The 13,306-nt window shown below is 45.1% G+C and overlaps 1 protein-coding gene across 1 annotated transcript in view; it reads left to right on the forward strand.

Moving 5' to 3' along the window:
* Positions 1–13,306, forward strand: part of LOC115191586 (serine/threonine-protein kinase DCLK2) — a 59,526-nt gene that overhangs the window by 27,423 nt on the left and 18,797 nt on the right. The window contains exons 3-4 of the mRNA XM_029749374.1: positions 10,752–10,881; positions 11,038–11,112. Of these exons, the coding sequence (XP_029605234.1) occupies positions 10,752–10,881; positions 11,038–11,112 (205 nt within the window). The remainder of the gene's footprint in view (positions 1–10,751; positions 10,882–11,037; positions 11,113–13,306) is intronic.

Below are 13,306 nucleotides of genomic sequence, written 5' to 3' on the forward strand. Positions count from 1 at the left end.
CAGTTTAAATAGTTAACACACACATGGACACAGCGGTCTAAGGCACTGCATCTCAGTCCAAGAGGCGTCACTACAGTCCCTGGTTCGAATCCAGGCTGTATCACATCTGGCCGTGATTGGGAGTCCCATAGGGCGGCGCACAATTGGCCCAACGTTGTGCGGGTTTGGCCTAAGTAGGCCGTCATTGTAAATAAGAATTTGTTCTTAACTGACTTGCCTAGTTAAATAAAGGTTACACACCACACTGACCGAAAGTAATTTTTTTGGCATTTACGTATGTCCCCATTACCAGTAAAACATAATCAAAACCTATTTCTTACGCAATACGACTTTCCTCAGTACGATATCCTCGACGACCCACTGTGCTGTCAGACTCTGCATGCTCATGGGGCTGAAATCGCTGGTCCAAATGTCAGTCGTGAAGCTAATAGCAGTGACGCAATGTTATTTTTTATTTTTACAGCAGTGACACTATTACTGTGTAACTCCGGTAGGGCAACATCTGAAAAATAGCGCACTTGGTAGTGTGTACCGGTGCTCGGCCAGTCGGCGAAAGCAAACGTCACCCACGACAGAGAACGGTTGTTTTTTCAAGGACAAGGAATTCCATTATCGTGTCGTTAATGGATTTCGCCTTTGAGTTGTCTCGCTGAAATGTTCTCACTCTTTCAAATGAATGCTGTGTTGCACATGTAGCGCTAATTTTAACGTGGCGTCATTACGTCATGTACCTATGTTATATAGGTATGCACGTCAGTTTTGACATCGGTTTTGCACATCAGCGTTAAACTAGACATCGGGTTGATGCCGATGTTGGCATTTTTAGCTAATATCGGCCAATTCCGATAAGTTCAGTGATATATCGTGCATCCCTACTCATTAGTATACAGCACCATCTGACAAACAGTGGGTTAAATATTCCCACCTTCGGTATTGTAGAAGAGAAATGCATCATACATACAGTATAGCATGCCACCATGATGCCCAAATTCAATTGGGTGGCGAGTTTATGATCATTCTGGAGAGTGAATGATAGCACTGTAATCCCATCCCACTTTTCATTTCCTGACTAAATGTGTGGCTCTGGGAAGGATAGTATCGATATGAATCAGAGTGTGGAGACCACAAACGGCCAACTTAATTGGCTTCATGTGGAGACGGCGTGCCTGGTGGCAGTGCCCACTACGGGGGCGGAGAAATAACCCTGCACCCCTGGCAGATGGCACCCAGACCCTGTCAGCCTTTACCCAGGAGGGAGAGATACAAAGACCACCAACATTCCTGTTAAAGCAACAAAACCAAATAAAAAACATGAGCTGGCACACACCCAGAGATAATTACTTTATGTAGAGGTGCTGACTAAAGGGAAAGAAACTAAGCTATAAAAAATAGTTGCACACTGTATATATAAACTCCCAGTCATTTATTGGGTAAATCGCCAGCGTTTCGGCATCACCGTGCCTCCTTCGGGGTGATGTCATGAATGCTTGAACCAGGTTATGTAGACAAACGGTGCAATTAGTGCAACCAATGACAATAGTGAGGGGTGTGTCATAATTATTAACTTCATTTGATTGAATTGAGTGAAACTGTTAAACAATAGTTTATAGCATATTGAATATATTAGACTATTGTTATCATATGGAAACATAATTACATATTGTACATAATATTAGCATCAAGATACATTATTGTTTAATTCAATGTCACATATATTTAATTATTTCCTATTTTTTGTTGTTACATGTAATATTTTGGTTCAACCATAAACCCTAATGCATAATAAGCATCGACAGGGGGAACATATTGGGCGTACGCTGATAAGCTGTAGAGATAATATATCCATGTATAAGACTTGTTCATAAAAGAGAGAATTGTTCATAAGAAGGTCAATGTTTTTAGATAGGATATCCAATGAGCAACAAAACAAAACTGCTGTTTTCTCTCTGACACTGGCATCACCATCAACCATACAGTGTACAACAGACAAACCAAAAAGCGAGCAGGCGGAGGACAGAGTGAGCCGGAGAGAGAGAGAGAGAGAGCACGTGGCTGACGTCCGGCCCAAAACGTGCAGCAGTTGGGTGGTTGGGAGCCCTTTGTTTTGACTGTGATGTCATTGTCAACACCATGTTTTGTTTGTCCAGCCGGACCAGCCCGGGGCTGGGGGCCCATTCTTTACGCTCTGAAATAACTCAACAGTTGATCTGGGCCCGTATTCAAAAGAGTTTCAGAGTAGAGCTGATCTAGGATCCGGTCCCTCCTGTCCATTTAATCTTATTTAAAACTGATCCTATAGCAGCAATCCTACTCTTGTGAATACAGGCCCAGAGCCCAGCCCACACACTGTTTAGGCTTCATCACATAATCATATTCACCCACTGTTCTCAGTACATTACCCTAATAGAATGGTTAGTATCACAAAGGATTATGTCTTATACGTAGATATGAAGGTACATAATATCCAAAACAGATGTAATTGTGTGACGCTGATGTTAGTGGCCTACACGTAAGCCTGTTTTTCATTGGAGTATGGCAGAGTTGTTTTGTCTGACAGGTGCATCCCTGGCCTGTCAGCTGGACTGGAGAGGGCTGTGATGTTTAGGTGAACAGACAGACCGTGTTGTCCAGTGTGTTCCTACAGTATTTGATAGCGGAAGCGGTATCGTCAGACTTCACTCACACGGGACACAGATCTCTTTGTGGAGGCTAGATCAGAGGCTTATTCAACAGCGTTCAACATTACACAACCTACAAATGAGAAATATGTTGTAGAGTGCATAGAAAATCGAGACTCATGTTATCTCTATTAATCCTATTTCCATGTACGTTTTGTAAAGCTGTACCACTGAGTAGAATAGACCCCTGGGCTCCATCATTAGCCCTGCGAGTGGAGGATGAGTCAAAGAAAGGGGGGATGGAGGAGGGGCAGCAGGGAGGCTCAGGGATTCTGGAGGAGGTGAGGAACAGAGGAACGGAGCACGACTCAGGCGTGGGTAAAATCTGAGCTTCGTGAATCACACTTGAGACTGGTGTGCTGACTCATAGACTGAAAGTACATAGGATTAAGAATGTTTTACTATGTTACGGAGAATGATAGCTATAGTAGTACCGCATCTGTTTCCGTAGTTCATATTGTAAATGTATAACTTCATGCTTTTAGTTTTATTTATTGTATTTTGAAATGATTCTCTCATCGGTGAAGCCAGAATCCCCACTCACCGCTGCATTTCAGGAAGTATCAATTATTAACGCAGCAATTATCTCCACTACAACATCCAGCCAGCTACCCTCTCCCTCCCTCTCTCTGCAGGGGATGGGGGTGACTGTGTGCAGATCAATCAGTACGGCGTGTGCAGGGAGATGTTTTCACTTTGCATGCTGCAGCACTAGCCTTAGCCCCGCAGCCTCTCATCTCCCCTAAAACTCAGTGCACTGCAGCTAGTATAGACTCAGACTGCCATAGGGGTGTACTGTATTACGGTATACCCCTATGTAATTTGTAAGTCGCTCTGGATAAGAGCGTCTGCTAAATGACGTAAATGTAATGTAAATGGTATAGGATCAGAGGGGGTGTACTGTATTACGGTATAGGATCAGAGGGGGTGTACTGTATTATGGTATAGGATCAGATGGGGTGTACTGTATTACGGTATAGGATCAGAGGGGGTGTACTGTATTACGGTATAGGATCAGAGGGGGTGTACTGTATTATGGTATAGGATCAGAGGGGTGTACTGTATTGCGGTATAGGATCAGAGGGGGTGTACTCTATTACAGTATAGGATCAGAGGGGTGTACTGTATTACGGTATAGGATCAGAGGGGTGTACTGTATTACGGTATAGGATCAGAGGGGTGTACTGTATTATGGTATAGGATCAGAGGGGTGTACTGTATTACGGTATAGGATCAGAGGGGTGTACTGTATTACGGTATAGGATCAGAGGGGTGTACTGTATTACGGTATAGGATCAGAGGGGTGTACTGTATTACGGTATAGGATCAGAGGGGGTGTACTGTATTACGGTATAGGATCAGAGGGGGTGTACTGTATTACGGTATAGGATCAGAGGGGGTGTACTCTATTACGATATAGGATCAGAGGGGGTGTACTGTATTACGGTATAGGATCAGAGGGGGTGTACTGTATTACGGTATAGGATCAGAGGGGCGTACTGTATTATGGTATAGGATCAGAGGGGTGTACTGTAGTACGATATAGGATCAGAGGGGGTGTACTGTATTACGGTATAGGATCAGAGGGGGTGTACTGTATTACGGTATAGGATCAGAGGGGCGTACTGTATTATGGTATAGGATCAGAGGGGTGTACTGTAGTACGGTATAGGATCAGAGGGGTGTACTGTATTACGGTATAGGATCAGAGGGGGTGTACTGTATTACGGTATAGGATCAGAGGGGTGTACTGTATTACGGTATAGGATCAGAGGGGGTGTACTGTATTACGGTATAGGATCAGAGGGGCGTACTGTATTATGGTATAGGATCAGAGGGGTGTACTGTAGTACGGTATAGGATCAGAGGGGTGTACTGTATTACGGTATAGGATCAGAGGGGGTGTACTGTATTACGGTATAGGATCAGAGGGGTGTACTGTATTACGGTATAGGATCAGAGGGGGTGTACTGTATACGTTACATGATCATGTCACTGCACAGGGATGTGACTCAGATCTCAGAGGGGAGACACAGCTGGCTGTCTGAGTGTGTAAGAGATAGGCCTGCTGGGCTGAGTTCTCTGTAGTCTGGTGTGCCAGAGTTCAGTTGTCTACGGGGGAGTTAGGCTAGTCTTTAGCTTCAGGGATTTCACCAGCAGTCAGCAATACTAGTGTTTTTATGGAGCGAGAAGCTCTCTGACATTTAGATTTTGTTGTCACCGTTCTCGGAGCTATTCGCCTTGACTGAGGAATAGCCATTTTTCTTTAGGTGTCGTAATATAAAATGCCAGTCATTAAGTATGTATCATGTTATATTGCCGTGGTTTTCCATCTAAATGGCCTGGTAGCAGAGAATCCACAGTGACTTGAATGTAAGCGAATTACTTTGACTGGTTCCGCTTGCTGCTGCCATTATCCGGTCTCACTGAGGAAGGCCTGATGAATACCAAAGCCAGCTCCTTTTTGCCGTTGTTTGGTGGTTTAGGCTATTCAAAAGCCACCTCCGTATGGATTTGAGGCCAACTGGAATTTGCGCTGGTAAAAAGCCTACGGTGTTTAGCCGCTAATCGCTAGTCTTAATTCAGCACAGCTAGCTAATGATGAGCTTAATTTCTCCCCCTAGCTCTCTGTTTTTCCTCTCCCTCCATCTCGTCAAAGGCTGGTTGTCTAACATGAGTGAGGAGAGTTACCACTCTAATCTAAAACACTCCACTCACAGATTAAGCAGCAGTTTACGTATCCTGCACCGTAGAGTAACTAACTAGCTAATCAGTCTTAAAAAGAGGAATCCAATTATCATACATTTGGAATGAGGCGGATTCATTTGCATGTTCGTACTAATGGTGTGTAGCCTACGGCTCTGAATAGTTGGCAACCCGTGTGAGGACAACCCCAATATCCCACAATGCACTCTGTCCTGACTCCTGTTCCATGGTGCTGTGCATTGCAGTACGCTACTCCGACCTCGCTGAAGGCAGCAGGCACAGAGTTTCCCTCTCTCTCGCTCCTTCTAAACGATCCCCCTCTTTTTCCCTCCCTCCTTTCTCTTCTCTCCTGCGTAAACCAGCTCTCTCTCCCAAACCATCCCTCTCTTTCTTCACTCCCTCTCTCCTCCATTCCCGGGAGATCCCACCCCCTCTTACCCTCTTATTACTGTCACCCTCCCACCCCATGATTACAGCGATTGGGCTGTCAGGCCTGTGATGATGATAATGGGGGTCTATATTTTCATCCTCACTCCCACTGCAGCGCCTCAGAGTACACCCACTAATCGACCCGCTACCACCTTCATTATGGAAAGGGAAGTAAGCAACGACCGAGAGCTGTAGCCTAGTCTACTCCACTCACCTTTTATGAGAATCGCTGTCTTGCTTTTCAGTTGATGAATATCTTTTTCTCTGTGAAAGAGTGATGACATTCCAGCTCCGTTTCAAGACGTAAAAGGTCTTGTGATGTTCTGTATAGCTTGTCCTGTATGAGAGCTGGGTAGGATTCCTTCTGTCCCACAGTGGTTGTTAGCTCAATGGCCTTCACATCTGTCAGTTCAGTCAGTCCATGTCCCTTTCGGGGATAATTTAGCCCATTTCTCCATTGGGTGAAAGGGATATTTTAGCTCACATCAATGTCAAATCAAATTTTATTGGTTGCGTACACATATTTAGCAGATGTTATTGCGAGTGTAGCGAAATACTTGTTTCTCTAGCTCCAACAGTACAGTAGTATCTAACAATACACACACATCTAAAATAATGGAATTAAGAAATGAGGATGAGCAATGTCTTTTTTGTTGATGGTTTTCCAAACATGCCGTCTTCTAGCAAGTAATAACGTCATCCTGAATGTTTTAATCTGTTTAAATTGTTGTTTTATAGCCCACAGCATGAGCCTGTCAATGATGGATTTTTCACATCAATATCCTCATAGGAACATCCCATTGTCGATCTAAATGCCAACCTCATAATTGAACCACTAGTAAACAGTCGTTAATTATATATCAAATCAGATATTTTAGTTCTGACTTTCTCATACAACAGCAGCTGTTTTAGGGGGTGTGTTTTGCCCCCCCAAGTCCTCAACCCATATTTCTCTCTGTTGCTGGGTCGTCCAGGGCAGAATAGGAGAGATGGGAAGGCCAGAGGCAGAGAGGGACAAACGGAGAACAAGGAAAGGTCAAAATTTGAAAAAGTGTGTGAGATGGGAGGGCAAACTGAGGTTACAGATGTCACCCCAAAGAAACACAGACACATACATAAGATGAACTTTCACTCACCAAAGACACACACCCCAAAGACACACAGCCACAAGAGTCCCCCCCTCCCCCAAATGATTCATCTCCCGGATAGGACTAATTCAACCTGACAGGGTCTGTGTGCCATTGGCTGTTGTTGATCCTGGCAGCGGTTGTCAAGGGAACACAAACAGCAACATGGACTATGAGGTCTGACATCCTTATCCTGCCATATTAATCTGTTCACTACTATTCCCCCAGACGGTACCGTGGCCTCAGTATGCACTTAGAGAGGATGCTCTCCAGAGGATGTAGTCAGCACAATTGGGACTGTGCTTCTTCTGGCAAGCTGTAGGAGCAGACATTTTGTAAACAGCCTTGTTTAAAGACCTCTTTTATCCCTTCTTTCTCACCTCTCTTTCTTTCCAAAACCCTGTGAGTGTATCCCCCTTATCTCCGTCTGTCCTTGGCCTCCTGGGAACCACAGGCCATCTTAAATGACCCACAGTGATCTACAGTAGTCCTATTCAGCCTCCGGGAGGCTGGGGGTGGTGGCATTAATGGATAAACAGCTCCCACTGCCACAATGGTAGCCAGGCCTGAAGCCTCCTGGACAATCACATCGCCCCACTGTGGGGTCGCCACAGTGGTTTCCCAGGTGGCAATCAACCGGGCAACCGTTTCCAGGGGCGATACGAAATAACCTATCTAATTCACTCTCCTCTCTGACAACTAAAAGGAGTACCTCTTCTGTGGTCAAATTGTCAAACGTCTGTGTGAAAGTGAAAAGTGTTGGGCTTGTGTTGTGTACTGTACCCATAATAGTGTCGTACTGTACCCATAACAGTGTCGTACTGTACCCATAATAGTGTCGTACTGTACCCATAATAGTGTCGTATTGCTTTTCCAGATCCCAGAGATTTCCCCCCCGCACTGTCACCAACGTCTCCTGTCCTGTCTGCTGGTGTCATCACCACTGGCCTGTACCCAGGCAGGGGACACAGTGACAAGGCCACCTCAGCAGTCTGATGCTGCTGGCTGTCACACACCGTGTCCTCATAATGCAGACTCTGTCACACGCTGTACTGTGTCCCCATAATGCAGACTCTGTCTGGACAGCTCAGCCCTGGATGGATGGAAAACTACTGGCTTTTCTAACCTGAGATCTGACCCTAGATCTGCAGTGTTCTGAACTTCACTATTATGTCAGCTTATGCTTATGGCATTAGATTCTGAGAATATCTGATGTGTCACTGTGAGTCTGCATATTTAGAATGTTTTACATGAGTCTGTAGTGTGTTTGGTGTGGATCCCAGGAAGAGTATATGCTGTGTTAGCAGCAGCTAATGGGGATCCTAGTAAAATACTAATACTTGGCAGTACCACTGAGCAGCTTACGACATTAGCTTATATGGTTTGTCCTTTTCATTAACAATGTACTCATGGTACTGGACTTAATCCATGGTGCATGTACACTATCACATCTCATAGGATCTGTAGCCTGTAGGTTACAAATGTGTTGTGAAGGCCTTCATCCAATGGGAAAGATCATCAAAGGCAGCTGAAGTGTTCCAGCAATGTCTACTGCTCCCGGTCTTAAAGCCGTCGCCATGACAACGCCAACATATGGCTAGTTGTCCGGGTGATCAGCTGCTCAGTGTAAGTGATCCTGGCTGAGGAATGGCAGCCATTTCAGCTATGCCACCCAAGAGCCACTGCCTGCCAAACACACACGCCTCCTCTCACCTCACCGCTTTCTGTCTCTGTCAGTCTCTGTTTGTCTCTCTCTGTCTCTGTTTATCTCTCTCTGTCTCTATCTCTGTTTGTCTCTCTCTGTTTATCTCTGTTTGTCTCTCTCTGTCTCTGTTTATCTCTCTTTGTCTCTGTCTGTCTCGGTCTCCTGTCTGTCTCTGTCTCCTGTCTGTCTCTGTCTCCTGTCTGTCTGTCTCGGTCTCCTGTCTGTCTCTGTCTGTCTCTGTCTCCTGTCTGTCTGTCTCTGTCTCCTGTCTGTCTCTGTCTCATGTCTGTGTCTGTCTCTCTCAGCCTTCAATGGCTATTGATTTAGATTTTGCCTCACAACACACTGCCAAGTCAAGTCATCCATTCATGTATTAAGTCAGCATGACAAGAGTTTCTGTCTGAGCCCTAAAAATGATCTGTGGGGATGGAGGAGATTTGGAATCTGTATTGGAAGAGGATTTTGGTCAATGTGTTATGATGGCTGTTTTGAGTTGGCATATTTATAAATCTGCAGTCCTGAGAGAGAAGGTCCTCCAGCAGACTGCTCTCCATCTGCTCCAGAGTCCAGGCCCACCACACACAGTCCCTCTTCCACTGCCTCAACCCCCAAGCTTCTGTGGCTGTCCCATCTGCCTCCCTAACTGGCTCCAACCAGTCAACCCTCTCTCCCCTCTCCCAGGGTTTGAGTGGGATGTGTGGGGGTGAGATGATGATGATGATGATGATGATAAAGGAATCCCCGTCCTGCCTGTCCACCCACTGATACTCCCTGCCTGCCTGGGCTGAATGCACTACCACAGTAATGCAGAGGAGTGTGTGTGTGTGTGTGTGTGTGTGTGTGTGTGTGTGTGTGTGTGTGTGTGTGTGTGTGTGTGTGTGTGTGTGTGTGTGTGTGTGTGTGTGTGTGTGTGTGTGTGTGTGTGGATAAGTAATGTAGGCGCAACTCCCTCTGCTTTGTGTGATTAAATCATGGTAGCTATAGATATTACATGAGAGAAAGGAGAGGTGGAAGGCAGGTTGACGTTTATTGTCATGAATCTTGCCCTGGAGGCAGAACTGAGAGATGTCCGCTAGATGGGCCAGCTGCAAGTCAAAATTAATGTAGGGTTAGGGTTAGGCATTAGGGTTAGCAGTGTGGTTAAGGTTAGGGTTAGGCATTAGGGTTAGCAGTGTGGTTAAGGTTAGGGTTAGGCATTAGGGTTAGCAGTGTGGTTAGGGTTAGGCATTAGGGTTAGCGGTGTGGTTAGGTTTAGAATCATGTGACCAATCTGCAGAGCTGCCTCCAGGGCAAGATTCATGACAAAAAACACTAACCTGGAAGTGGAGAGAAGACAAAATGGAGATGGAAGGTGAAGAGAGAGTGATAAAGAAACAGCCTACGCAACAGAAATGCTTGCTGCAGTGATTTCCTCACATGACAGTGTATTTAGACTCTGCAGTACTTTATTGTTGTGATATTTTGACCCTCAGCTCTTTGCTGTAAGCTGTAAAGTGTTGCCTCATCCATTGTGGCACTGAGCTTAGCAACCATGAAAGAGCTATCACATCACAGACAGATTTTAATTGGGCTGTTCGAGTGAGCCGTCAGCATGTAGTGACACACACACACACACACACGCACACAGTGATGCGCGGAAAATAATGAAATACCACAGACATCCTTCAACAACATGACATGTATTATAATAATGGCCCGTTCTTCTCCTCCAGTTCTACCAGAGTGGGATCCAGCTATAATATAATTGTGATGTTTAGTAGAATCATCTGAAAGACTATGTCCTGGAGAGTGGGATGTTCACACAGAGATTATGCAATAGTGAGTACAATAGGGTGTGAAACGATTGGATTCCCATTTGTCTTCTGTCTGCATATTAAATGGTGGATGAGCTACTGTTTCCACAAATGAAATTAGGTAATTCTCCACAGAGATGCATGGTATGGGTACACCCCATTAGACAGACCTTTAGAAGATGTCTTGCGAGGGCCCATAATATTTCTATAACTTGTGCCCAGAGTTTTTCCTCTAAACTCAAGGACCTACACATGATTCCTCTTCTAGCTTACCTTCCTCTGCACTAGCTTACCTTCCTCTCCCTCTCCCCAGATCACCTGTCTCCAGGACTTCTTCGGCGAGGACGACGTGTTCATCGCGTGCGGCCCAGAGAAGTACCGCTACGCCCAGGATGACTTCCTGTTGGATCACAGTGGTAAGGCTTCTGTAGCCTTTGTGACTGGTAGGCCTGACTAACTAAATCTAACATCACCTGTATGTTGTGAAACCTTGGTCTCTCTCATAGAAATAGATGTAGATTCCTGTTCTAGTGTCTATATTTCTATGGCCTCTCTGTCCCAACCCTTCCCTCCCTCTTTCCTTCCTATTCCCTTCATAGGGTGCGTGGGACATGCCAGGTCTCCCTCGGCAAAGAGGTCTTCTGACCTCAATGGGACTTCCTGGTTAAATAAAGGTCATAAAAATTGCACACTATTCCCTATAGAGCCTCCATAGGGCTCTGGTGAAAAGGAGTGTACTATATTGGGAATAGGTTGCCATTTTGGACGCACCCCTCCTTTCTGTCTCTCATAGTATAGTGTAACTTCCCTAAAGAGATGTCAATGCCAAACCACTTTCCCCTTTTCATACTAGAAGTCAGGATGAAGTGTGTCTGAAAGGTGTAACATGATAATTATCTGTCAACTATACAACAGTGAACGTTAATTTTCTCAGTTGAATGAGACTCATAATTGTTCTAAAAGTGGTTCCGGTGACTCGTGATGCTTAATCATGACTCTAACATAGTGTGATCATCACTCAATATCTTAGTTCATTCCTCTCCTCCAAGAGGAGGAAACGATTGATTACAGTATGTGTGAGACTATCGGTCTGAACACACACAGATTCCTGACTTCTGTAGGGGAAAGTGGCTGCAGTCACATTTTGTAGGGTGTAGTTGTAGTAGTACATTCCATTCCGGGGTCCTTCAGTGAATGTCATTATGTGTATATGTACCGTCCCCATGTTGAGAAGAAGACGTTCTTGAAAATCACTTAAAAGATGTCCGCAGCGATACCCCCTACTGCAGCAGGATATGGCCTCTTTAGTCCATAGCTAACCCATTGTTACCTTAAGCAGGACGATGTCAGTACAACTCCTCTGCAGTCCCCTATCCTCTGTGCTAGATAAGGTGGAGACAGGACGTATAATATCCAAACAGGCTAATTTTAGACACCTGTCCAAACTATTCCCAAGGTTCTAGCTACATCCTGTTTTCTTGGTGTTGCTCCTGTAACATAACATTTAAAGCTGCAATATGTCACTTTTTGGACAAAATTCACATAGAAATGTGAGGTATAGATCTGCCACTCGCATTGAAAGCAAGTCTAAGAAGCGGTATATCTGTTCTATGTGCTCTATTTCTGTATGGCCCCTTTTTTAGTTTAGTTTTTGTGTCTTTTACTTTCGGTTTTGTACAGCAGCTGAAAATATATTATTTCACTGCAGTTTAGATGCTACAATGATTCTCTACACTATACTTGCTTGTTTTGTCACATAAACAGAAATTAGGCAAACTATTAAAATGTTAGCAACAAGGAAATGGCAGAGTGATTTCTGCATAGTGCATCTTTAAAACACACACACACACACACACACACACACACACACACACACACACACACACAGGTGTAAACACTGTTTGTTCTAACGATGAGTGTTTAGTTTCTTCAGCTGAATCTGTTCTTCAGTTGTTTTAGCGCTTCCTTGTCCTACTTCTCCTGCCATGCTCTATTTGAAGAATTAGGTCTTCTCAAAAACAAGTGTTTGCTCCAGGTACCTCTTTTCAGCTGCTAAGTCTTTGCACAGTCTTACAGGAGTCCCAATGGGCTGTTGCACTGTCAGACTCAATTGTGGAGAACAGTGTCAAATCCAAACACGGTTTAGGGAACGATATAAAAAGTCAACACTGCAAGTAAACAAACTTGCGTGGTACAGTAGCTAGCATTGTAGTAAACAGAATCGCACCTGGGGTCTGCTCCAATAACAGGCTTGGGTCACGTCCACTTCATAGGGAATCATTTGTCTCCAATTGGCCACAGCTGGTTGGTACCTCCTCTGTGTTCACGGTGTCATAATAGCGTCTAACACTGTAACACCCCCCAATTAACCCAGACAGTTAAACCACTAGTCTCATTACAGTAACCAGTCATATGCTGCTCCTGAACGCAGCTCGCTCTGTCTGTTGTCAACGCTGCTGCTTCAACTCTGTATCACAGGCGGTTGGTGGCACCTTAATTGGGGAGGACGGGGCTCGTGGTAGCGGCTGGAGCGGGATCAGTGGAATGGTATCAAATACATTGAACACGTGGTTTCCAGGTGTTTGATTCCGCTCACTCCGTTCCAGCCATTATTATGAGCCGTCCTCCCCTCACCAGCCTCCACTGTTGTATGTGTCTGTGCAACACCACTACAACAGTTGAACCACCAACCTCGTTACCCCGACACCTACTGCTCCAGCATGCAGCGCAGCTCTGTGAGCTCTGTCAGCTGGTGTACTAACACAACGGCGTTGGTAGCAGCGCAGCAGGCAGCAGACACGATAGCGTAATTACCACAGCTTGTGAATTTTTCATGGAGTTATGGCGCGCACAGAGCCACAGACGATT

The sequence above is a fragment of the Salmo trutta genome, chromosome 4, assembly GCF_901001165.1.
Source record: "Salmo trutta chromosome 4, fSalTru1.1, whole genome shotgun sequence".
NCBI classification, from domain to species: domain Eukaryota; kingdom Metazoa; phylum Chordata; class Actinopteri; order Salmoniformes; family Salmonidae; genus Salmo; species Salmo trutta.